General features: G+C 41.5%; 1 protein-coding gene across 2 annotated transcripts in view; it reads left to right on the top strand.

The window, feature by feature from the left end:
* LOC105489152 (endoplasmic reticulum metallopeptidase 1) overlaps window positions 1–24,585 on the top strand; it is a 90,849-nt gene that overhangs the window by 23,741 nt on the left and 42,523 nt on the right. For both annotated transcript variants that reach the window (XM_071078766.1, XM_024795151.2), the window contains exons 4-7: window positions 10,442–11,073; window positions 12,735–13,036; window positions 18,356–18,483; window positions 19,571–19,676. In XM_071078766.1, coding sequence (XP_070934867.1) covers window positions 10,442–11,073; window positions 12,735–13,036; window positions 18,356–18,483; window positions 19,571–19,676 — 1,168 coding nt within the window. The remainder of the gene's footprint in view (window positions 1–10,441; window positions 11,074–12,734; window positions 13,037–18,355; window positions 18,484–19,570; window positions 19,677–24,585) is intronic.

The following is a 24,585-nucleotide window of genomic DNA, read 5'->3' as shown; positions in this document are numbered from 1 at the left end:
AGTGGCTACAAGCGGGGAGGGGGACATTTGACAAGACTGACCTCTCAACTAAGAAGGAGAGAAGAAAGAGACTTGGCTAGCTAGCTACATCTGATATATTCTAGCACTGTAAACTTTCCCCCAAATCAGGAGATAAGAATCCCACGAATAACCTGATCCCTGCTCAGAGAAATATTTTATCTTTAAGCAGGTATGTCCTTGAGGGCTTAAAGGTGAGGGCTCAGAGGTTTCAAACTGGCAGCCGGTGGGTGGAATCCAGTTTACACAACTGTTTTCGTTGGCACACAAAATGGTCTTCTCTTTTTAAATTTGTTTCCAACATTAACAGAGCAGAAGGTTTCACATAAATATCTGAGTTTCTGTCATTTCTTGAAAAAATAGCAGATTTGGCTGTGCTGAGCCCAAATTCCACAGAGCTATGGTTACTGTTACTGATTTAGGTGGAGCCAGGGTTATAGTTCACGCCAGTCCTTACCACTCCTTCTAACCTTAACCTGACTTGTTTTATTCTATCTCCTTATCTGCCCATGTCAGGAAATGGTTTGTAAATACTCTGTTCTGTTCCCTAAATGAGTCCCAATTACCTTGCTGACATAATAGCATTTTTGAATAACAAGTTGATTTCTCACTTGGCTTTTTGTATCTGAATCTCTTAATTTGGGCTCCCAACTTTGTGAAGCTTCTTAAAGATTAGCCTTATCTCTGGCTATTAGAATCATGAAGGAATCTGAGAGGGAAACGGCTTTTAAAACTTTAGGCTATGAATTAAGCAATTTCCTTAGCCTTTTCTAAAGAATCAGCATCTCTGCTACAGATCTGTTTATTGATTTTCTTTAAAAAATGGAGATCAGAAATCCTGATTTAGTACTTTGAATTGCTTGGAAGTAAGAGACTACTGAAATCCAAGGCACTTATTATTGTCATCACAATTTATAACAGCAACAGAGTAGCAAATGGCTTACTAAAAGTGAACTTGGGAAGGCATTTGTCTCTGGAATTAAGACTTCTTTTTATAGGCTACTTGCTACAGTCAGCTGCGAATAACATACAATTAATGTTTGTTTCTGATTGAGGTGAAATTTACATAATATAAACTTGTTTTAAAAGTGAACAACTTAGTGGCACTTAGTACTTTACAATGTTGTGCAAACCACAGCTATCTAGTTCCAAAACATTTTCTTTTTTCTCTTTTCTTTTTCTTTTTTTTTTTTTTTTGAGACAGAGTCTCATTCTGTCTGTCACCCAGGCTGGACTGCAGTTGAGAAGTGAAGCCGGCTGGGCTTCTGGGTCTGGTGGGGACTTGGAGAACTTTTCTGCCTAGTTGAAGAATTGTAAACACACCAATCAGCGCTCTGTCTAGCTGAAGGTTTGTAAACGCACCAATCAGTACTCTGTAAAAACGGACCAATCAGTACTCTGTAAAATGGACCAATCAGCGGTCTGTAAAATGGATCAATCAGCAGGACGTGGGCAGGGCCAAGTAAGGGATTAAAAGCTGGCCTCCCGAGCCAGCAGCTGCAACCTGCTTGGGTCAGCTTCCGCACTTTGAAAGCCTTGTTCTTTCGCTTTTCGCAATGCATCTTGCTGCTGCTCACTTTTTGGGTCTGCACTACGTTTATGAGGGGTCTGCACTACCTTTATAAGCTGTAACGCTCACTGTGAAGGTCTGCGTTTGCGGCTTCACTCCTGAAGTCAGTGAGACCAGGAACCCACCGGGAAGAACACACAACTCCAGATGCACCACCTTTAGGAGCTGTAGCACTCACTGCGAAGGTCTGTGGCTTCACTCCTGAAGTCAAGCGAGACCACAAACCCACCACAAGGAAGAAACTCCGGACACACCATCTTTAAGAACTATAACACTCACCACGAGGGTCCAGGGCTTCATTCTTGAAGTCAGTGAGACCAAGAACCCACCTGAAGGAACTAATTTTGGATATATAGTGGCACAATCTTGGCTCACTGCAGCCTCTGCTTCCTGGATTCAAGTGATTCTTGTGCATCAGCCTCCTGAGTAGCTGGGATTACAAGCACGTGCCACGATGCCCAGCTAATTTTTTGTGTGTTTTAGTGGAGACGGATTTCACTGTGTTGGCCAGGCTGGTCTCCAACTCCTGACCTCAAGTGACCCACCGGCCTCAGCCTCCCAAAGTGTTGGGATTACAGGCGTGAGCCACCACACCTGGCCCCAAAACATTTTCTTCACCCCAAAAGGAAACCCCATACCTTTTAAGCAGTTGATTCCATTCTCCTCTCTGCCTTGTCCATGGTAACCACCAACCTGTGTTCTGCCTCTATGGAGTTACCTATTCTGGATATTTTAAATGAGTGGAATCAGATAATATGTGACCTGTTGTGTCTGGTGTCTTCCACTTAGCACAATGTTTTCAAGGCTCATCCCATTGTAGTATGTATCAGTACTTCCTTTTTATAGCTGAATCATGTTGCAAACAAGTTTTTATAATTTTTTAGAATAACCTATTCTTGGTACTTCTGGCTTTCTGCTTATGGATGACTAATGTACCAAGGGGAACTAAAGACTTGAGATGAGAAAGGATAACAGGTTTTTTTACACCACCTTTCACCAAGAAGGAACTAATAAAGAGGTACATACCTGCAAGGGTATGAATGTTACATTCCTAGGGGTAGGGAGAGCAGAACAGTAACACTTAACAATTAAAAAGTTGCCCTTTAAGTAAAATATAAATCAAGTTCGCCTCAGGCTCATGTCACAAGTTGCCTTTCATCAACTTTAAATTAGGTTGCTATGAAAGAACTTGGCCAAGCATTTTCTATTGCCTTTCATCCACCTAGCCAGCTACAGAGCAGAGGAGTGACTGGCCTCTATAATGCCACGCAAATGAAGGTTTTAATGCCATGCAAATGAAGGTTCCAACCACAGAATAATAGCAACAGCTGACACAGGTCTCCTGATCTAGGGCCTCACGACAACCTTATTAACCCCACTTCTCAGATGAAGAAACAGGCATAACAAAATTAAGTCATTGATTGGAGGATACACCGCAGGTTAGAGGTAGAGAAGTAAATACTGGAGTGCTTTCAGCGCAACACCCATGCTCTGAACTGCGGCATCGTACAGCCTCTTGCATCCCTGTTTTCCAGTGTGGTGTGGCAAGGTGCTACACAGTCCTTCTGGCCCTGGGGGCCAGGGAGGGGCAGTGGGCATGGGCAGGGAGGGAGAAGATGGCAATGCAGATCTGACATTCATAAAGCTGCAGAAGGGGTGATCTGGCCCAGGATCATCACAGTTGGCCTACATCCCTCTTGGACATGTGAACCCTTGGCTATGGCATAGTTTACCATTTTAGCTTATGTAGGAATCACAGATTACAGGATCCTACCTCTAAAGAGTTGGATGCAGTAAACTCTTCCTCCTTCCCTTCCTCCCTCCCTTCCTTCCTTTCTCTCTCCTCTCTCTCTCTTTCTTTCTTTTTTGACAAAGTCTCACTCTGTCACCCAGGCTGGAATGCAGTGGCACGATCACAGCTCGCTGCAACCTCTGCCTCCCAGCTTCGAGTGATTCTCCTGCCTCAGCCTCTTGAGTAGCTGGAATTACAGACATGTGCCACCATGCCTGGCTAATTTTTGTATTTTTAGTAGAGACGGGGTTTCACTATGCTGGCCAGGCTGGTCATAAACTCCTGACCTCAAGTGATCCGCCCACCTTGGCCTCCCAAAGTGCTGAGATTACAGGGGTGAACCACTGCACCCGGCCTAGATTTTCTGCTATGGATTGCTAATGTACCAGGTAGGTGGGTAGGATACAGGAAGATGATTTTTTTTTAGCAAGTCCCCACATGATTCTCATATTACATGGTCCTCAGACCACACTTTGAGAGTTATTTGCCATTTTCCTACAAGATCCATTGTTGTCTCTTTTCTCCTTTGGGCATCTTGGAAAGCAGCAGCTGCAGAGGCTATTTCAGGCCAGTAAAGACCTGAAGAAGGTCATGCAGCCCGAAGGCCAAGTGAAACCGTTCCAGGACACAGCCTGCAAGAGGGCTTCTGGGGTCTGCAGGAGGAGATAGCTACTTAGAGGGGGGGTTCAGGAAGAGCTGGGGGTCTCCAGGTGCGCACACCTAGATGTGCTGAGCTCTGGCAATGTAAACTCTCATTAATGTTTTAGTACACTAAAGCAATCGAGTTTCAGCATGGAGCAAATTCACATGAGTCAGTGACTCTCGTTCCCAAACTGCTGAGTCACCTCCTGTGTCCTAACTCACCTACCCGTGCAGCCCAGTGAAGAAAGTCAAACAGAGCCCTGGGTGTATGACCCTCAAATAAATCCCTAGAGACTTCCGGGTTCATGGGTTCTTCTCCTATGGTATGAGGAATGTGCTATGAAGGAGGGAAAAGTAAATTCAAAGTCCAAAGCCATTAAAAAGTATATGCACCAGTTCTTCTCCCAGGTCACAGGCTGAATTTAAAGAACAATGATTAAGTGAAAATTCTCTCAAGTTTTTTTTAAATTGGTTCAGCAATTGATTAATTACTGAATCTTGACCCTAAACTTTTTAGTCTAGGAATGTGCTTGAGGAACACAGGCTGGAGATCAGCTTTTTGACATTGCATTCCCCTCCTGGATCACATCCATGTTGGAATCAATTTATAAACTGCCTTCCTAAGGCTTAAAATGATGGTGATCTACAGACAAGTGCCTTCCTAGGCACAAGGTTGCTGGAGACTGACACCAGACTCATGGCTCTTAAAGGGAACACTGAACTCATGGCAGAGATGGTGGAAAACAGAGAAATGAATAGGGGGGGAAAATCACCCAGAGAAAACCACTGTTATTGCTTCAGTGTTCTTTCCTTTCATTTATTTACGATTCACTAGTATATTCTTATCTATTTCCATTTTGTATCTTTTTTTTTAATTTCTCTTAGTATTTATAATGTGAGCATTTCCCCCATGTTATTAAAGAGACTTTTGTAATGTTGTGTTTAATACTATATGACGTTCCGAACTCTGAATGTACTATAATTTATTTAACTTTTATTTTTATATGGTTAAGTCATTTCCATATATTTGATTTTTATAGATGAGCATCCTTTTGCATTTTTTGAAATCACACCTTTGATAGATGCCTACATGTGAAATTACTACGTCAAAAACCATGAATTCTTCTTTTTTTTTCTTGAGACAGGCTCTTGCCCTGTCGCCCAGGCTGGAGTGCAGTGGCGCTATGGCAGCCTTGACCTCCTGGACTCAAGCGATCCTCTCACCTCAGTCTCCCTAGTAGATGGGAGTATAGATGTGCACCACCACACCCAGCTAATTTTTTTTGGTATTTTTTGTAGAGATGGGGTCTTGCTGTGTTGCCCAGGCTGGTCTCAAACACCTGGACTCAAGCGATTCACCCACCTCGACCTCCCAAAGTGCTGGAGTTGTAGGCATGAGTCACTGCACCCTACCTGTGAATTCTTTTAAGGCTCCTGGTACATCTTACACAATTGCTTTCCAGAAAGGTCTTCTCAAAATGTATTCCTCCAGCATCACATAAAAATGCCTAGAAATTAAATGTTTGCCAGCAGTGCATATTATAATTTTAAAAAAATAGCTTTTTTTCTTTTTTTTGGAGATCAGTCTCGTTCTGTAATCCAGGCTGGAGGGCAGTGCATGACCTTGGCTCACTGCAAGTCCTGGCCTATGTGCCTTTTGGAATGCCCTTTCTTGCCTCCCACCTCAGCCTCCCGAGTACGGGTGTATGCCACCATGCTCAGCTAATATTTTTAGTAGAGATGGGGTTTTACCATGTTTCCCAGGCTGCTCTCGAATTCCTGGCCTCAAGTTATCTGCCTGTCTCAGCCTCCCAAAGTGCTGGGATTACAGGCTGAGCTACTGCGCCCAGTGAAAAAATGCTTTTTCAATGTGATAAAAATGGTACACATTTTCACATGCATTCCTTTGCTACTAAAAGTGAATGGTTTATGTATTTTTCTATTGAGGCATTGATATTTTTCTTACTGATTTTTGTGCACACATGCATATACACATACACACCTATATATATAGTGTATACACACACACACGAAGAGAGAGTGAGAGAGAATAATGCATATAACATATATTATCCCCTTTTTAAAAAAATTGTTTTGAAAATTATGTCCTCCATTTGTCATTTGACTTTTCATCTTTTTGGTGACTGTTTTTGATGTATAGAAGTTTTCAATTTTGTGTAGCCAATATGTGATTTTTCCCTTTATGGTATCTTCCATTTGTCTTTTGATTAAAGAGTCCTTGTACTTTTGCATCTTAATTATTATAAATATTTAATTACATTCATCTTATTTTTGTACTAGTTAAAAAGTTGTTGATATTTGATTCTGAATTCTACTTGAATATTGTGTATGTATGTGGGTGGGTGTGTAATATGGTATGAGATTCTAATTTGATTTTTTTCCCCAAAAGAACCAATTGGCCAGGTGCAGTGGCACACCTATAGCACCAGCTACTTGGGAGGCTAAGGCAGGACAATTGCTTGAGGTCAGGAGTTCAAGTCCAGCCTAGGCAACATAGTTAGACCCTGTCTCTAAAAAAACAGAAAATAACCAATTATCTCAACCCCATTTGTTTCTGAAAGGCTTTTAAGATGAATATAGATTATTCCAAAATCAGAGAATCTCTTTTCTACTAAGCCATGGAAAAAAGGTAACCTGACATAGTGGCTTCAGCTAGCAGTGCAACCAGACTTGTTCTCTAACTTCTCTGTGCCCACCTAGCTACAGGGACCTAGCGAACAAAGGGGACCAGCCCAGAATTTGAGGGGGTGTTAAAAGTAGCATGCAGTTACCCTCTCCCTAGGCTCCAAGGCCGATTAAGCTCATGGGGGTAGAAAAGCTCTGAAGATTTACAGATCAGGCCCACGTGCCTTTTGGAATGCCCTTTCTTGCCAGCACTGCCAGCTCCCAGGTTTCCTGGCTTGCTGGAGGTGATCCCTGGAGCTGACCATTGTCACCAGTTCCTGAATGTTCCATTTCAGCGCTTCAAAATTGGAAAAATCAATTGTCCAACAGCACCCTGAGGCCCAAGCTTTAGCCTTAAGGGATCTAAACAAACAAACAAACAAAAACCCTAAAAAACTAATGGTGTACCCTGAACCTTTAAACAAAGCTGGTTCACTCTTATACCACCTCAGTGAACACAGAAAACCAAACTGTCCGCAACAGCACCTGGCTACATTTATCCATAAACTCTTCCACATTTGGAATCCTTGCACTTGGTTTTGTAATCTTTTGACTTGCTCTGCCTGTCAGCTTTTGACAACTGCTTTTGGCTTACTTCTCACCTCTTGGCTTGGTACCTCACCTGATTTGAATGTCACTGTAACATCATGTAAAAGGCATCCTTCTGCTAGCCTGAGCCTCAGAGAACTTCACCAGATGCACTGGTAGCCTCTCTTCCAAGGAAGAAAGTGCATAGGCTATGGTTTTCTTCTGTGGCAAATTGGCTATGGAATGACTTGTGGGGAAGACAGAAACTGGCAGTTCACCTGAATCCTGACAACTTATATGTCCTTCCATTTACCTTGGCCAAACTACTAGGAAATACTAAAAAGATGGCAAGACGGAAGGGACATGGGACATCTCTATGTCTGTCAGTCAGTTTGGCTCTTACTTTGTCATAAAGGGGGACATGAAAAAGTATAATTGCCTGCCAAGCCAGATGAGTTGACTCAACCCCACGATCAATAGCTCACCAGATGGGGCAGCCAAAACCTTTCACATTTATCTGTCCCTCATCCTTATCAGGGGTTTGATATGTGAGAACTAGAGCGTATTTTCCAATTCACTGTGGTCTACTTTCAACACAAATAAAATTGTAGATCAAACTGAACACTTCAAGGGCTAGGCATTATCAAAGTCTTTTATTAGCCTATGTGTTCTAGATGGAGTCACTGAGCTGCTCTGCCTGGGACGGAGACTCTGAGTGGTCTTATAAAACATCACCTAGAGCATGACCTTTCACTGCTCAAAACCACCCCAAAGTCCTCACTGGGGCCAGGAGGCCCTCCTTGCACTGGCTCCTACCCACTTCTGTCACCTCACATCTACCAGGGCTCCTGGCTCAGTCTGCTTTAGTGCATGCCTTATTCAGTGTTGCCTCTGAACATCCCAGCCCACTTTCCTCTGCTGGAACATTCTCTCCGCAGGCATATGTGGCCCTGTTCCTCACTTCATTCAGGTCACCTCAAATGTCATCTTCTCAGAGAGACTGTGAGACCATCTCTGATCACCCTAATAAAACAGCAGCTTCTGTCACTCTCAATTTCCCTGCTTTATTTTTCTTTATGGCACTTAACTCTCTGACATTTTACACACACACACACACACACACACACACAAACACGCGCGCGCGTGCGCGCGCGTTTATTGTCTCTGTTAGAATATAAGTTCTCTGAAGGTAGAAACATCGATTTGTTCTTTTCTCTGTTTCTCCACCTTCATCAGTATCTGACACAAGTGGATATCCAACAACTGGTAGCTAAAAATATTCAAATGTGAATACCGTAGACTATACAAGTCTAAAGAAAAACTGCCTTTCAGGAACTCAACTGTAACTTAACTTCCACCACCTAGAGCTCTATGATTATCATGATAGGAAAGCAGCTTTTAATCTAATCTACAAAGAATTGCATGAGAAGGAAAACTCTGAAAAATAGTTTTTAATGAGAATCTTATGTGAGGATCTTTCAGACACACACACACATCTATCTATCTATCTATCTATCTATCTATCTATCTATCTATCTATCTATCTTTCTATCTATCTATCTAATCCTCACTGAAGCCCCTTAAGGCAGATATCATCTGCATTACCACAGAAAAATACAGGTGGACTCTGTGAGATTGTAACTTGAATAATGCCATGTATACTAAAGGTACCAGATCCAGGAACTCAGATCTACCCGTCCCCAACAGCCAGGCATTTCCCTATTATGGTACCATGGGATATTGTCAGATATGTGTGTGTGTGTGTATGTGTGTATATATATATGTGTGTGTGTTCTTTAAAAAAAAAATAAAAAAAAAAATATATATATATATATACTTATGACCATGGGCTAGGCTCTTATCCAGAGCTAAGCACTATGGATACAGTGATGATTAAATAAGATAGACACTGTCTTTAGTCTCATAGTGCTTACAGACTGAAAGGGATCTTATAGAGCTAAAATTATGCTGCTGCCACAAAAGTGTTATATTTTCATTTTTCCATTCACTCAAGAAATATCTATTGACTACATACTATGTGTCATACTTTGTGTTAAGAGCAAGGAATAAAATGGTGAGTAAAACCAGATCTGATTCCTGCCTTTGTGGAGCTTACAGTCTAATGAGGGAGATATGAAATAATCACATGCATACATGGTGCTGTGACAGCCTACAAATAGGGGAAGCAAGCTAAATTAAATGAGATTCTCGCTTGAGGAAGTACTACTTAATCTGAGATTTAAAGGATAATTAGGAGTTAAAAAGACAATGAGGAGAGGGAAGAACACTCCAGGTAATTCAAACGGCATGTGAGAAGATCTCATTGTAGAAGGAAAGATGTGCGTAGAAAGTCTTTGAAAGAGGCCAGTGTGGCTGGAGAGCTGGAAATAAGAAGAATTCTGGTGTCAGAGGAGCCTGAGAGGTGGGCAGGAGCAGGCCCATAGGGCATTGTATGAAATCTGACATATGTGCTAAGTCAAAATCCGGCAGTGTGCTCTCCCAGTTGGTCTCTAGGTTAATGCTCGTGCTAATGTAGCAACTCCAAGCTGGGGACAAAAAACCTTGGAACAGAGAGGCTCATGGTACCAGCAAGCGGGAAGAAGACTAGATAATCACTAGGATCTGTACTGAAACCAAGGCTCTGCTGCTTAACTGCCTCAGGGAGTGGTCAAGGGAAGAATAGCTTTTCAGAACCTTCACTTGCAGAGTGCTAATATAGTAGTGGAATAGAATGCTGTTCTGGGAGCCCATGAAATTAGATTTACATTCTTCATCTGTTATCTCTACGTTTCTCAGGTATTAGATGGGAACAAAAATATTTCCTTTTAAGTGTTGTTAAAGATAATTAAATGAGATAATGTGTTAAAGGACTTGGCCTAGCGCTTAGCTCATAGCAGGTATTCAATAAATAATAGCCATTATTTTTCTTTATCTGTTAAATGGAGACAGTAATAGCACAGATTAAGTTGCTGAGTTATGAAGAGCTGATTAGATTACGCATGTGAAAGCAATAGGCCGGGCCTCCTCTGCGTAGTCTTATTTCTAATTTTAAGAGCCAGGAACCCACTTTGCTGGAGCCTGATGTTCTAATAATTCCTTCCTTACGAAAGCCAGGCCATTGCTTTTTTCATCTGCCTGGTGCACCGTAAGAGCCTTGTGTGTTCTTTCAAAAGCGATCTCTCATTTTTCTCGTTTTGGGTTTTTAGGTGTCTTTCCAGTTGGCAATCTCCGTCCTACAGAGGGCTGGGAAAGCCCTGCGCGAGACGGCATATCCACCACCCGCTGCTGGGTCGGCCCGGCAGCTGTGCCCACCCGAGAACGGCCAAAGAAGCTGGGTCTTGGCGCGGCGGGACGGGCCAATCAGAAGAAGTTTGGCCCTCTGCAGTTTCCGTCCGCTCACTAGGAGGCGCTGCGGCAGCGACGGCGGCGGCGGCGGCGGCGGCCGGGGCTGTAGCGGGCTGGGGCTGTTGGGCTGGCAGCTGAGGCTCCTGGCCATGGAGTGGGGTTCTGAGTCGGCGGCTGTGAGGCGGCACCGCGTCGGAGGAGAGCGTCGGGACGGACCGGCGGCCGCGCCACCGCCGGAGAGGGAGGCCCGAGCGCAGGAGCCCCTGGTGGATGGGTGCGGCGGCGGCGGCGGCGGGAGGACGCGGAAGAGGAGCCTGGGGGGTAGCGGCGGCGCGAGCCGGGGCGCAGGGACCGGGCTGTCTGAGGCGCGCGCCGCGCTGGGGCTCGCGCTCTACCTGCTCGCGCTGCGGACGTTGGTGCAGCTCTCGCTGCAGCAGCTCGTGCTACGCGGGACCGCTGGACACCACGGGGAGTTCGACGCCCTCCAAGCCAGGTACCGGCCGCTCCCGCCTGGCACGGCCCGCGCGTCAGTTTGTGGCTCCTGCCCAGGCCCCGGGGCACCGCACCTGTGTGCACCCGCCACTGCCGGACCTCGGGGACTCGCTGACCCCTCCCAGGCTGCACGTGGGGTGGGGGGCCCCTGCTTCTCCTTCTTCTGGGGTCTGAGTTGGCGGGACTTGGGGCTTGCCTGTCCCCCGTTTAGCTCGCGGTGCAGATTGGGGTTGCCAGGTAGATGGAACCTGCTTTCCACTGTCTGCCCTTCGTGCAGATGGTTGGTTGTGAGTCGTCTCCCCATATTCTGGAACAGCTTCCACTTTTTACCTGGCTTAGCCCTTCTGCTTTCCCAATGGAAATTTGTGTACCTAGACTGTTTTATAAATTCGCTTTGGGGGCGGGGAGTGTTGGAAGGCGCTAGTGCACTGTTCTAACTTTCTGAGGGTTACAGCCCCCAAATCCGAAAGCTATAGAGACTCTTTCTGGAACACCACCCAGTGAAAATTTGGTATGCAGTCTGAGAAATTCTCAGATTCCTGCAGTTTGTCTTTAGGCCCCTTGGATTAGTGACCGTGTAAGGTTTGACTTTTTTTTTTTTTTTTTTTTTTTAAGACTTTTAAGAATGCCACGAAAGGTGATTAAGTCAAAGATGTTGTAACCCAGGTGTGTCACAGCTCATGAAATGTTAAGCTGGTGTAAAGTTTTCAACAGCTACTGTATTCTAAAAAGTTTTTCCTAGAATGCAAAGTGTTGCAAGCTTATTAAGGACTTTCTGAAACGCTGCCCATCCCCACCCCCAGCTTTCCCCATTTGGAATGCAGTGAAAAGACAAAAGTTTTGTTTTCGTTAGGGTACAGTTGGTTTTGGTCTGAACTGAAGTTATTAGACCTTGAGTCTAATAACTAGGAGGAGCTCGGAGGGCTGGGTCCATCAAAAGTTTGTTTTTTTTTTCCCCCTTATTTAACCTCTTGATTATATTTGCTCATTGGTTTCTGCTACTTAAAGTCATTAACCCAGGATCTATAACCTTCAGGTGTGTGCGCCGTGAAGTTAGAGTCTCTCCTGCTTAGTCTTCGGCTTTTTTTGTTGTTGTTGTTGTTGTTTTGAGACAGGGTCTGGCTCTGTCGCCCAGGCTGGAGTACAGTGGCTCCATCTCCCAGGCTCAAGCAGTCCTCCCATCTTAGCCTCCTGAGTAGCTGGGACTACAGGCGGATAGTAGTCTACATCTGGCTACTTTTTGTATTTTTAGAAGAGATAGGGTTTCACTGTGTTGCCCAGGCTGGTTTCAAACTCCTGAGCTCAAGCAATACACCCGCCTCAGCCTCCTAAAGTCCTGGGATTACAGGCGTGAGCCACGTGCTTGACCAGTGGTCACACGTTTTGAATACATCCCTAGTCCTTGTATTGGTTTGATATGGGGAGAAGTTGGGAGTGGGATGGTGGAGAAAACTGAAGGGGTCACCTCGTGGGAGGCAAAAATAAAATCATGGAACTTTATAAGTGATGTTCACTTGGTGTCTGAAATAATGAAAGGCAGTCCTTTTTATAAAAGTCAAAAAACAGCTTTTTTGGGGAGGAAGTGGTGTGTAGTGGAAAAGTTATCCATGCTAAGTGTCAATTTTAACTACAAACCTTTGTTATTCTTTTGGTCACTTCCAGGGATTATCTTGAACACATAACCTCCATTGGCCCCAGGACTACAGGAAGTCCAGAAAATGAAATTCTGACAGTGCACTACCTTTTGGAACAGATTAAACTGATTGAAGTGCAAAGCAACAGGCTTCATAAGATTTCAGTAGATGTACAACGGCCCACAGGCTCTTTTAGCATTGATTTCTTGGGAGGTTTTACAAGCTATTATGACAACATCACCAATGTTGTGGTAAAGCTGGAACCCAGAGATGGAGCCCAGCATGCTGTCTTGGCTAATTGTCATTTTGACTCAGTAGCAAACTCACCAGGTATGTACCTGTTTTTTAGTCATTTGGAAGTTGTCACAGCCCAGAAAGTTTTATTAACATAACCCCAAGCTACTTGGGCAATTGTGGTGACCATTTTGGGCAAACCTTTTTTCTTTGTGATGGAAAGCAGGATAATTAGGATAGTATCATTTAGTTTAGGATCTAACCATTCTGTCTTCTCTTAAGTGCTTTATTAATACTGTTTTTTGGCATTAATGCCAGCAGCCCAGTGGCAAGACTTGGAATGTTTCTGGTAGACTGAAGCAGTTTTCTCGGTGTTACCAGACAGTGTGTGTGTCCTTGTGTCCTGGAGTTAGGTTCTGACACTTAAGAAGTGTTTTACTCAGCTGGATGTTATACTAGGCTTTGGGGATACCAGATAAGGACAGTCACTGCCTTCGAGGGATGCTCCATGGTTTTAGAGCAGGGGTGTCCAATCTTTTGGCTGCTCTGGGCCACACTGGAAGAAGAATTGTCATAGGCCACACATAATATACACTAGTGATGGCTGATGAGCTTTAAAAAAAAAACAAACAAAATCAAAAACAAACCTCATGTTTTAAGAAAGTTTACAAATTTGTATTGGGCTGCATTCAAAGCTGTCCTGGGCTGCGGGTTGGCGGATATCTCTTCTAGCAGATTCTGTTGACCTATAAAGTGAGAATTTTGGTCCACTGAGGGTGCCATACTGTTAAAGTATCTAATTAATGTGTAAATCTTTCTGTGAAAATAATTTGGCAAAATAGAATACTTGCATTTCGGACAGTGCCTGACACAGCAAATGTTTGTCAAATGAATGGGAATCCCCTAAATTGAATTTCCATTTATTAAAATATTTATTCTTCAGAAAATTGTATTCAGTGGTTAAAGAGATTGTAAATAGGAATAGAAAATAGCATTTACAATGGCATAACATTTTAGTGGTAGATGAGACCTGAAATGGTATCTGGCTCAACCCCCTCATTTGACACAGGAGTAAATTTAGCTGGTCATCACTGATCAGAGACAAAACTAGGATAAGATGCTGGATTTCCTGGCCAGTCAGTGCTTTCAGCTACATTTGAAAGGAAAAAGAATATTAGAGTGTGATTAATATTCCCTTTTGCAAACTGCTTAACTTCTTAGTTTCTCATCTGTGTAATGGAGAAAATAATAGTACTTTCCTAATAGTGTTGCTTGGAGGATTAAATTTAAGTAAAACACTGAAATAGTACCTGGCATGGAAAGTGTTTTTTAAAAGTTTCTATTAACTCTTATGTAATATTAACACTTCTGGATTGCTTGAACTTACAGCAGGCCAAATTTGAACATCTAGAGTTATACAAAATGTAAGTAAAATTTATTTGCTTGATAAAATGATTCATATTAGAATATATTTAGAAAGCTTGACAATTGCATTTGTAATGTAACTTGCATTTTCAAAAATCAGTATACACACATTTGTTAAAGAAGCCAGTAGTGCCTTCGTGTGCTGCTGAGGTAACCAGTGGTTTAGTGGTTTTTCTTTTTGGGTGGGGGGGCCAAGTCTTACTCTGTTGCCAGGCTGGCATGCAGTGGCACAATCTTGGCTTACTACATCCTCTGCCTCCTGGGTTCAAGTGAATCTCCTGCCGTGCCACCACACTCGGCTGATTTTTTTGTATTTTTGGCAGCGACGGGGTTTCACCGTGTTGGCCAGGCCGGTCTTGGACTCCTGACTTCAAGTGATCCGCCCGCCTCAGTCTCCCAAAGTGCTGAGATTATAGGTGTGAGCCACCGTGCCCTGCCACCAGTGGTTTTTTAATGTCCATTTCAAAGCAGTAATAAATGTCACTCTTTGCCCACTATTACGATGCTTAAATTCTGAGAAGGGGCAAATAAACACCATAGTTGCTTAAGAACATTATATACGAAGGCTGTATATATAAGAATTAGAAGGAAATGTAGGGACAAAAGAAAACAGTTTCCCCTCTACCCTTCGTAGTTCTTAGCTGAGTGGACCCCTGTAATAAAAGACAAGCTAAAAAGAGAAAAACCAAACAGAAGTTTATTAACACATGCACTTCATGTACATGGGACATACTCAAGGAAAATGAGTAAATCTCAAAGAGGTGGCTTAGAAATCTGGCTTATGTAGCATCTTCAGCAAAACAATACGTTTTTAGAGAAGTGACAAAAGATAGGAAAAGGACCTTGAGTCTCGAGGGGTGGCAAATTGTAGGAAGGCAAATAAATGGTAGATAAAGGTTAGTTAGTAAAGTGTTACATAGATTCCTTTTGTGCTGTCACCAGGCCACCGATCAACGTTTGTACTTCCTGGTGGAGAGGGGAAATGGGGACACGTTGGTAAATTTATATTCTGCTTTTAGGCAAACAAGGGGAGGGCAGAGAGCTTTTTTGTGTAGTACCTACTTCTCAGTTGCCTTCAGCTCAAAATAATCCATATGTCAAAATGACATATTTTGGAGTGCATATTCAGTTACTCTTTACAAACATAGTGCCAAATGTTGCAAATTGTGTATGTGGAGTCTAATTAAAGGCCAGCATTTTTGTCACTTTTTATTATTACTTTTTAAATAATAGAGACAGGTTCTCACTTTGTTGCCCAGGCTTGTCTTGAACTCCTTAAGTGATCATTCTACGTCATTCCTCCCAAAGTGCTGGGATTACAGGTGGGAGCCACTGTGCCTGGCCTACGACCTACACTTATTTATTTATTTATTTTTGAGGTGGAGTCTTGCTCCGTCGTGGCGCGATCTCAGCTCACTGCAAGCTCTGCCTCCCGGGTTCACAGCATTCTCCTGCCTCAGCCTCCCGAGTAGCTGGGACTACAGGCAGCTGCTACCACGCCTTGCTAATTCTTTGTTAGTAGAGACAGGGTTTCACCACGTTAGCCAGAATGGTCTCAATCTCCTGACCTCGTGATCCGCCTGTCTTGGCCTCCCAAAGTGCTGAGATTATAGGCGTGAACCATCGCGCCTGGCCCTAGAACCTACTTTTAACTAAAATTTTATAGGAATACCCTTAGCAACAATCTCAAGGAAATTTCTGTCAATAATAAATTGTTAAAAATAGTGTTTCACACATTCATCAAATAGACCAGGCTTTTCCAACCTGCATTCCTCGGTAGCTTTGAATGTGGCCCAATACAAATTCATAAAGTTTCTCAAAACATGAGATTTTTTTTGCAATTTTTATTTTATTTTATTTTTTAACTCATCAGATTGTTAGTGTTAGTGTATTTCATATGTGGCCCAAGACAATTCTTCCCTTAATGTGGCCCATGGAAGCCAAAAGATTGGACACCCCTGAAATAGACTATCACCTAAATCCTTTTAGTGGATGGCCTAATTGAAGCACTTCTTTTTTCTTTTTAAGTTCTCATCTGTGTATATAGGACTCAGGAATTGATACCAGTTAGGAGTAATGTTATCCACAGAAAAGCCTTAATTATCTTCTTGAGTTTGCTGTGTGGTTCCAGGTCGTTGGTAGAAGAGGCGTTGAGTTATTTTGGGGGTGGCTTCAATTTCAAGGTTAATTCTAAATGGAAAGGGATGTCAGTTAACCACCTAGCCCTTATAGATACTGTCCTCTTAACTTTCCTTCCCTTTCTTAAAGATATTTGACCCTTCTGTAGTTCTATTCTAACACACCAGAACCATTAAAATAAGGGAAGCTGAATGGACAATTTTAACTTTTTAATCAACCCTGTATAGATACCTTTTAATTTCCTGTTCTCTCTTTTTGAATAAAGAAACATTTTATTGTTTGCTTTCTATTTTTAAAGTAACTCACAGTGTCAAATTTACAAAAAGAGTTTATTTCATTAGGTTTTTGAAAGGTGACACTTTTTGCCAATAGCAACATTTTCTATTAGTAATTAAATGATTATTACTTTGTTTCACTTCGATTGAAATACAAACCAGTAATTACCACCAAGACAAGTATGGTTAATAGGTAGTTTCTTCTTAAGTAGGAATGGGGTCTGGAATTTAATAGAGCCCAAACAAGCATTTTAATTTTAGCTAGCTACAGAGCCTTCCTCAGATTTGCAAAGAGTAGGAAAAATGAACATTGAATGCCTACCAGGTGCTAGGCACAGGGCATTATCTTGTGTGACTCTTACAACAAACCTGTGAGGTAGGTATCATTAGCTTGCTCTTTAAACCAGGAGATGGTGGAGAAAAGTGACAGAGCTCAAATTTACTTCCAAGTCTTTCCTGCTCTCAAATCCACGCCAAACTCTTTGGCACCCTGCTTCAAATGTGTAAACCCAGAAATGTTACTGCCTGAGTTACGTTAGCGCTTATTTACATTGATTACTCTTTTAAGTTTTTTGTTATGGAAAGTTTCAAATATATTCAAAAGCAGAATTGTTTAATGAACTCCAGTGTACGTATCTCCCAGCTTCAGCAGTCTGATCTTGTTTCTTTCCTACCACTACCCTCCCAACTTCTTGATTATTTTGAAGCAGATCTTAGCTATATCAGTTCCTCTCTAAAAGTATTTCACTGTGTATTGCTGGAAGATAAGGGCCCTTTTTGATACCACCAATTGCCTCACCTAAAAAAAAACCTAACAGTAATTCCTTGGTATCATCAAATATCCAATGACTTCCTTTAACTGTCTCTTACAGTGCTTTAAAAAAGCAAGACAGTTAAGTCATCTTTGTAGTTACTTTTGATTAACGTAAAGTTTATGAATCAAGAAAAGGTTCAGAGATTGAACTGAGTGTGTGTTCTGGGACCTAGGATACTACTTAGGTCATTAGTCTCCTTTCCTGTGTCTTATTAGATTAGGTATCTTCTTTTTACTTTTCCATCACATAATCCCCTTGGAGAAACCTTAAAGGAATGTTACACCGTCCACAGTGACCTCTCTGTGCAGCTTTTATGATTTTGTCAGGAAAACAAGAAAGGAGTGGTTGCAGTGGGAGATGATGCAGGAAGCTGTGAGCACCAGAAGTGAGACTATTACAGAGATTATGGAATACGGGTAAAGAATAGAACAGATTTCCTTGGTTTGCTGAGAATACTAGTTTCCAGTATGACTTTCGGTCCCCTCAGGTTGCTTTATTTAGCAGACACTAATTGAGTGACTCTGGTGGGTCAGGCATGGTTGTAGGTGTTGAGAGTAAGTTAGTGAGCAAACCAGACAAAGATCCCTTCATGGAACTTACTGCTGGTGGGTATAATTGTCCTGATGATGACAGAGCTATGCTTCTCGTCATGCAGCTATTGTGATGCTTCTCTGGGGGAGAAAGCTCCATTCCTAGTCCTAATGGGTCATTCTGTAAACATTTTAAAATCTGAGCAGCAAATTTGTTTTTCTGATTTGAAGGTGCCAGTGATGATGCAGTTAGCTGCTCAGTGATGCTGGAAGTCCTTCGCGTCTTGTCAACATCTTCAGAAGCCTTGCATCATGCTGTCATATTTCTCTTTAATGGTGCTGAGGAAAATGTCTTGCAAGTGAGATTTTACTGTTTTAAATATTAGGCTTGAATAAGGATGAGATTAATAATAATAGCTAACACATAAATGCATTTTTTATGACTCCTGTGGGTAGTATAAAATGATATGCAGAAAAATACTATATGAGCAGTACTTTAAAAAATTCACAACCACGTATGTAGAGATGTTTACTATTTGGAAAACTCCACTCAGCAGATTATTGTGGCAGGATTTAATTGACAGAAGGGCTCTTGGTGGCATAATTACTCTCCTCAGGTTTTCTTTGACATTGAAGTTTCAGAGATATTTTGAGACAGGCACAAATAAATGCCCAGCCATATGGATCGTCTCTTCTCCTGTTCTTTTTTTTTCTTTCTTTTTAAAAAGAGATGGGGGCCAGGCACGCTGGCTCATGCCTGTAATCCCAGCACTTTGGGGGGCCGAGGCAGACAGATCACGAGGTCAGGAGTTTGGGACCAGCCTGGCCAACATGGTGAAACCTCGTCTCTACTAAAATTACAAAAATTAGCCAGGCATGGTGGTGGGTGCCTGTAATCCCCGCTATTCTGGAGGTTGAGGCAGGAGAATTGTTTGAACCTGGGAGAGGTGGAGGTTGCAGTGATCTGAGATCGCACTATTGTGCTCCAGCCTGGGCCACAGGCTCCATCTCAAAAACGAACAAACAAAAAAACAAAAAAAGAGGGGGGTCTCACTACATTGCCCAGGCTGGTCTCGAACTCCTGAGCTTGGGTGATTTTCCCTCCTTGGCCTCCCAAAGTTTTGGGATTATAGGCGTGAGCCACCGTGTCTGGCCCTCTGTGCCTTTTCTTTTGCACAGCCTTGTACTTACCAGGGATGTTGTTTGGCACCGTTAATGGTAAACAGGCTGCTTTCTGTGATGGGTGACTTTCTGAACCCTGATGTGCATGGCCCTTATGCATAGGAAAAGAAGCAGAAGATGTCTTTGGATACTGCCTTTGAAGAGCAATTATTTTGTTTTCATGTTCCTTACCTCATCAAAATAGTCTCTCTATGCTTAAGCAAAATCAAGACTGATAATTTAAGATTGTTTAACAAATATTTGTTTTCTTTCCTTCTCATTAAGGCCAGTCATGGTTTCATTACTCAGCACCCCTGGGCTAGCTTGATTCGCGCATTCATTAACCTGGAGGCAGCAGGTGTAGGAGGGAAAGAACTTGTATTCCAAACAGGTATGTGAGACTGTGCGTTTTATATTTTAATGCAATTCTAGTTTTTATGAAAGTAGAAAGTTTTTGATTATAAGTAATCTCTTCAATAAACGGTATCTTGAATGAGCATTCTTTTTAAAGCATGAGGTGGTGTTAGCTTGTCTTTGTTAAAAATTTTGAACAAAATAATATAGCATCTGACACTTGTATAGTGCTTATTATATGCCAGGCGTTCAAACCATTTCATATATATTAAGTCCTTGAATCCTCCAAACAACATGTGAGATAAGTACTGTTACTTCCATTTTAGAGATGAAACTGAGTCCAGAGAGATTATAACTTGCCTAAGGTTTCACAGTTGTTTAATGGCAGAGTGTGATTTGAACCTAGACAGTCCAGGTCCGGAGACTTTGTTCTTAATCTCTAACTGGATTGTTATATAGGTAGTGAACTTTTAGCCATTATGAGTGGTTATGATATAAATAATTTTAAGTGTCAATCATTTCATGAGTTAAAATGAGAAAATTTACCCGTAGTTTAATAGGTTTAAATGTATCATTGATTTAATGGAATGTTAAAAAAAATTAGTAATATTTAATCAGCCAGAATAATTTTTATTTTATTTTATTTTTTTAGGGACAGAGCCATGCTCTGTCACCCAGGCTCGAGTATACTGGTGCCATTATGCAGGCTTGACCTCCTAGGTTCAAGTTTTCTCCTGTCTCAGCTTCCTGAGTTGCTGGGACTACACGTGCTTGCCATCACGCCTGGCTAATTTAAAAATTTTTTTGTAGAGACAGGCTCCCATTATGTTTCCCAGGCTGGTCTCAAATTCCTGGGCCCAAGTGGCCCTCCTGCCTTGGCCTCCCAAAGTGCTGGGATTACAAGCGTGAACCATCATGTCTGGCCCAGAGAAATAGCTTTAGTTTTATGATTAAACTTTTCTAAGGTTATCAACATAGCCCATTTGTGCCTAGTGTTTCATTATTGGAACGCTAAGCATGTGGGAGATATTTATATCCTACTGCTCAAGCCTCATTGCCAAGGTCTGATTTTTCATACATGCAAAAATTTAAAAAATTGCAACCTCAGGCATAAATGGGTTTTAATTGTCTTTATTAACAAAAATCAGAGCTCATGGATTTGTTTAGACAGGGCATACTAAAATTTGACATTGGAAGTTCCATTCCGTTTCCCTGCCCTGTTAGAAATTTGAGTAATGCATTTTATCCAGAGATGTAGCATTTCCTAGATGTTTTAGTATTGAAGAGTGTGTTGTGTGCTGAGATGGGCTAGGGGAAGTGAGATGATGTGGGAACTTGTTTTGTAGCACCCTTTTAAGACCTGACTTTATTTAAATTATGAAACTATGCTAAGTATGTCTTCATACCTAAACAATACTGTATTTTAATAGTCTCCATCAAACTTATTTTAAACTTTTATCTTTCAAAATGTTTGTATATTTTACTTTAGCTAAGCGTTTGAGTTTCTCAAGGTCATAATGTTAGAAGCAGCAAGGTTCTCTTTTCAGTTCTCAAATCTTTCTGCTTTGTTCTTACTCTTTAATGAGAAGAAGCTGTGATCTCATATCTACAGAAGTAAGTAGATACATTATCGAGATATATATATATATATATATATATTTTTTTTTTTTTTTTTTTTTTTTTTTTTGAAGCAGGGTCTCACTGTCGCCCAGGCTGGAGTGCAGTGGTATAATCTCAGCTCACTGCAACCTCCGCCTTGAGGGCTCAAGACATCCTTCCAGCTCAGCTTCTGGAGTAGCTAGGATACAGGCATATACCACCGTGCCCGGCTAATTTCCTTTTTTTGTAGAGATGGGGTTTGGCCATGTTGCCCAGGCTGGTCTCAAACTCCTGAGCTCAAGCAGTCTTCCTGCTTCAGCCTCCCAAAAGTGCTGGGATTACAGGCATGAGCCACCACACCCAGCCTCTTTCTATTTCTTGGATGTCAGTCTGGATAGGAGGAACACATACATGTTATAACCACCAGATCAAAAAGCAGCAAAAGAAAATTCTGTAAGCAGAGAGGACACTCAGTCTTTCTTTCCTCTTGTGAAAAATGTCAGGGCTCCATGTAAGCAGGAGTGTGTCTGTATATTTTCCATGTTGAAGTACACTATGTGTTAAGTGCCTTCATCTCCATGCTTTTAATTTATTAGCACAGCACCTTGCCCTACACTCCCCTTATCCAGAGAAAAAACAGCCTTGTGGTTTAATCTGTACCCTTCCTAGATTTTTTTCTATGTACATATATATTAATGCATAAGTATTTTATGCACATATGTTAACATATTTTACATATGTGTAGTCCGGAGACGTTAAAACACACCAAGGGCTATTCAGGTCCAGACTGACTAACATTACTTATTTACATTTATTAAGTACTCATTTTTGGTAGGCCTGGGCGGCCCAGAGTCCTTACTCTTTTTATTAAATGTATATGGTTTTAGACAAAAATTCTGCAGCTGCATAAATTCTAAAAATAATTACGTTATCTGAAAGGGTGTAAACAAACTGTTAATAATGATCCTAGCTAGATGGTGAGCAGTTGCTGGTAGAACTGTATTCCATTTAGATTAACAATCTGAAGTACATTACACTAAGTAAAAAAACCCAGACACAAACAACCATGTATTGTGTGATTACGTTTATATGAAATGTCTACAACATTTCATATAATGTTGGAATAGGTTAAAGGTAAAACAGCAGTTTAAATTCTCTGTTGCTTCATGAATTTAAGACCAGAATTGATTATCATTAATGCATTACTTTTTATAATTTTATGTATTTAAATTTTTGAAATGTATATGATCACTTTAATAATAAAGTAAAAAACAGATTTATGACTGGTTAGTATAAACATAAAATTTAAATGTTTTACTTGTTCTGAAATCCTCATGTTTCAAAATTAATTTTTTGGGGGGGGGTGTCCTACAAAAGATTGGAAGAGATTATTTCCCTCCTTACTCTGAATTTTTACATGATTTTTTTTTCCCCCTCTACGTTTTGGAGCTCATTACTATGGCTAAACTGCATACCTGAAAGCTTTCTGGGTGCTTTCTGACATTCTAATACCTTTCCCAGCATCTCTCTCACTTTTAATGCCACTGCCTACAGAAGACTACCTTTCTTGTGGGCAGGGCTTTCAAAAAGCTAGTTAGTGTTATTTTCATGTTTGACTAAAAGAGGGTAAAGGCCCTCCTGGGTTTGGAGTTGTGATTGAGAGTATATGCCAGATTGTGTTGTCCTCAGCTTTTTAAACCGTACTTCTTTTTCTTTGTGATAGTATTTGTCCTGCCCTGGAAACTTTTTGGTTAAAACAGTTTGTGCGCTAGAACTCCATTGTCACTTCTGAGAGCGACATTCATTTGGGGAGTTTTTAGTGACTAGAATAATCATTACTACCTAATTTTTAAGAAGGGCCAGAAAGAATGACTTGATTTATCAGACCAGTGACCTCATTTCATAAGTGAGAGAGGCTTGATTGCAAAAGGGTCACAGAATCTTTTTTCCTCTTGGGAAAATATTCATGCCCCTATAATTCTACCATCCAGAGCAAACTAGTGTTACAGTTTAGTCTGTACTCTTCTGGAATTTTTTCTAAGTGCAAACATTAATATACATGTATATATGTGTATATATATTTCTTGCAAAAATAGAATGGTATTCTATCTGCTACTTTATAGCCGCCTTTTCTCTTTGAGACGGAGTCTTGCTCTGTTGCCCAGACTGGAGTGCAGTGACGTGATCTCGGCTCACTGCACTCTGGGCCTCCTGGGTTCAAGCGATTCTCCTGCCACAGCCTGCCATGTAGCTGGAATTACAGGTGTGTGACACCATGCCTGGCTAATTTTTGTATTTTTAGTAGAGACGGGGTTTCACTATGTTGGCCAGGCTGGTCTAGAACTCCTGAGCTCAGGTGATCTGCCCACTCGGTTTCCCAAAGTGCTGGGATTACAGGTGTGAGCCACCACGCCCAGCCTGTAGCCTTCTTTAGAGTGAATTTTTTTTTTTTAAGTTACAGCTTTATTGAGATATATAGTTCTCAGTTGTGCCATCATCATCACAATTTTAGAATGTTTTTATCATCCCAAATAGGACACTCATTAGCAGTCACTCCCATTTTCCCTCATTCCTAGGCAACTACCTATCTACTTTGTGTCTCTATAGAATTGCCTGTTGTAGACATTTCATATAAATGTAATCATACAATGCATGGTGGTTTGTGTCTGGGTTTTTTTACTTAGTGTAATGTATTTCAGATTGTTAATCTAAGTAACAGACAGAGGGAGACTCTCAAAGAAGATGGTATTTATGTAGTAATGGGTATTGCAGTAGGAATACATGTGCCATAGTAAACTATGAGAAACTATATGCCATAGTAAACTAGGGCAGTAAAGGAACACAAACATTTTTATAGGAAAAATAAAGAGGATTACATAATTTTTTTGAGATAATTATCCTTGGCTACAAGGATCAATAACAAGGGTGGCACAAGTCTGAAATTGGACAGGCAGTTGCTGGGCTGATGTCCTTGCTGAAGTTTTTTTTTTGATATGAGGTTGCAGTGACCTTTGTGCAAGGTTGTGGTTTTTGAAGAGTCTTTTGTGATAATTCTTGTTATCAGGCATTTGTGCATGAGAACCCTCGCTTCATGGCCTTCCCTGGCTCCGTTGTCGGAGTTTTTAACACAAGTGACTCTGTTTTGATTTTGACAGCTTTCACAAGCTTCATCCATATTGTCACATGTATTAGTACTTCATTTTTTTAGTGGCTGACTAACCCATTGTATGGATGTATTACTTTTTGTTTATCCATTCATCCATCGATGGGTATTTGGATTGTTTCCACTTTTAGACTTTTACGATAATGCTGGAGTAAACATTCATGTGTAAGTCTTTGTGTAAACA

Source organism: Macaca nemestrina, chromosome 14 (assembly GCF_043159975.1).
Source record: "Macaca nemestrina isolate mMacNem1 chromosome 14, mMacNem.hap1, whole genome shotgun sequence".
In the NCBI taxonomy this organism is placed as follows: Eukaryota; Metazoa; Chordata; class Mammalia; order Primates; family Cercopithecidae; genus Macaca; species Macaca nemestrina.
The sequence above is the reverse complement of the archived record's forward strand: the minus strand, read 5'-3'. Positions and strand labels throughout refer to the sequence as shown.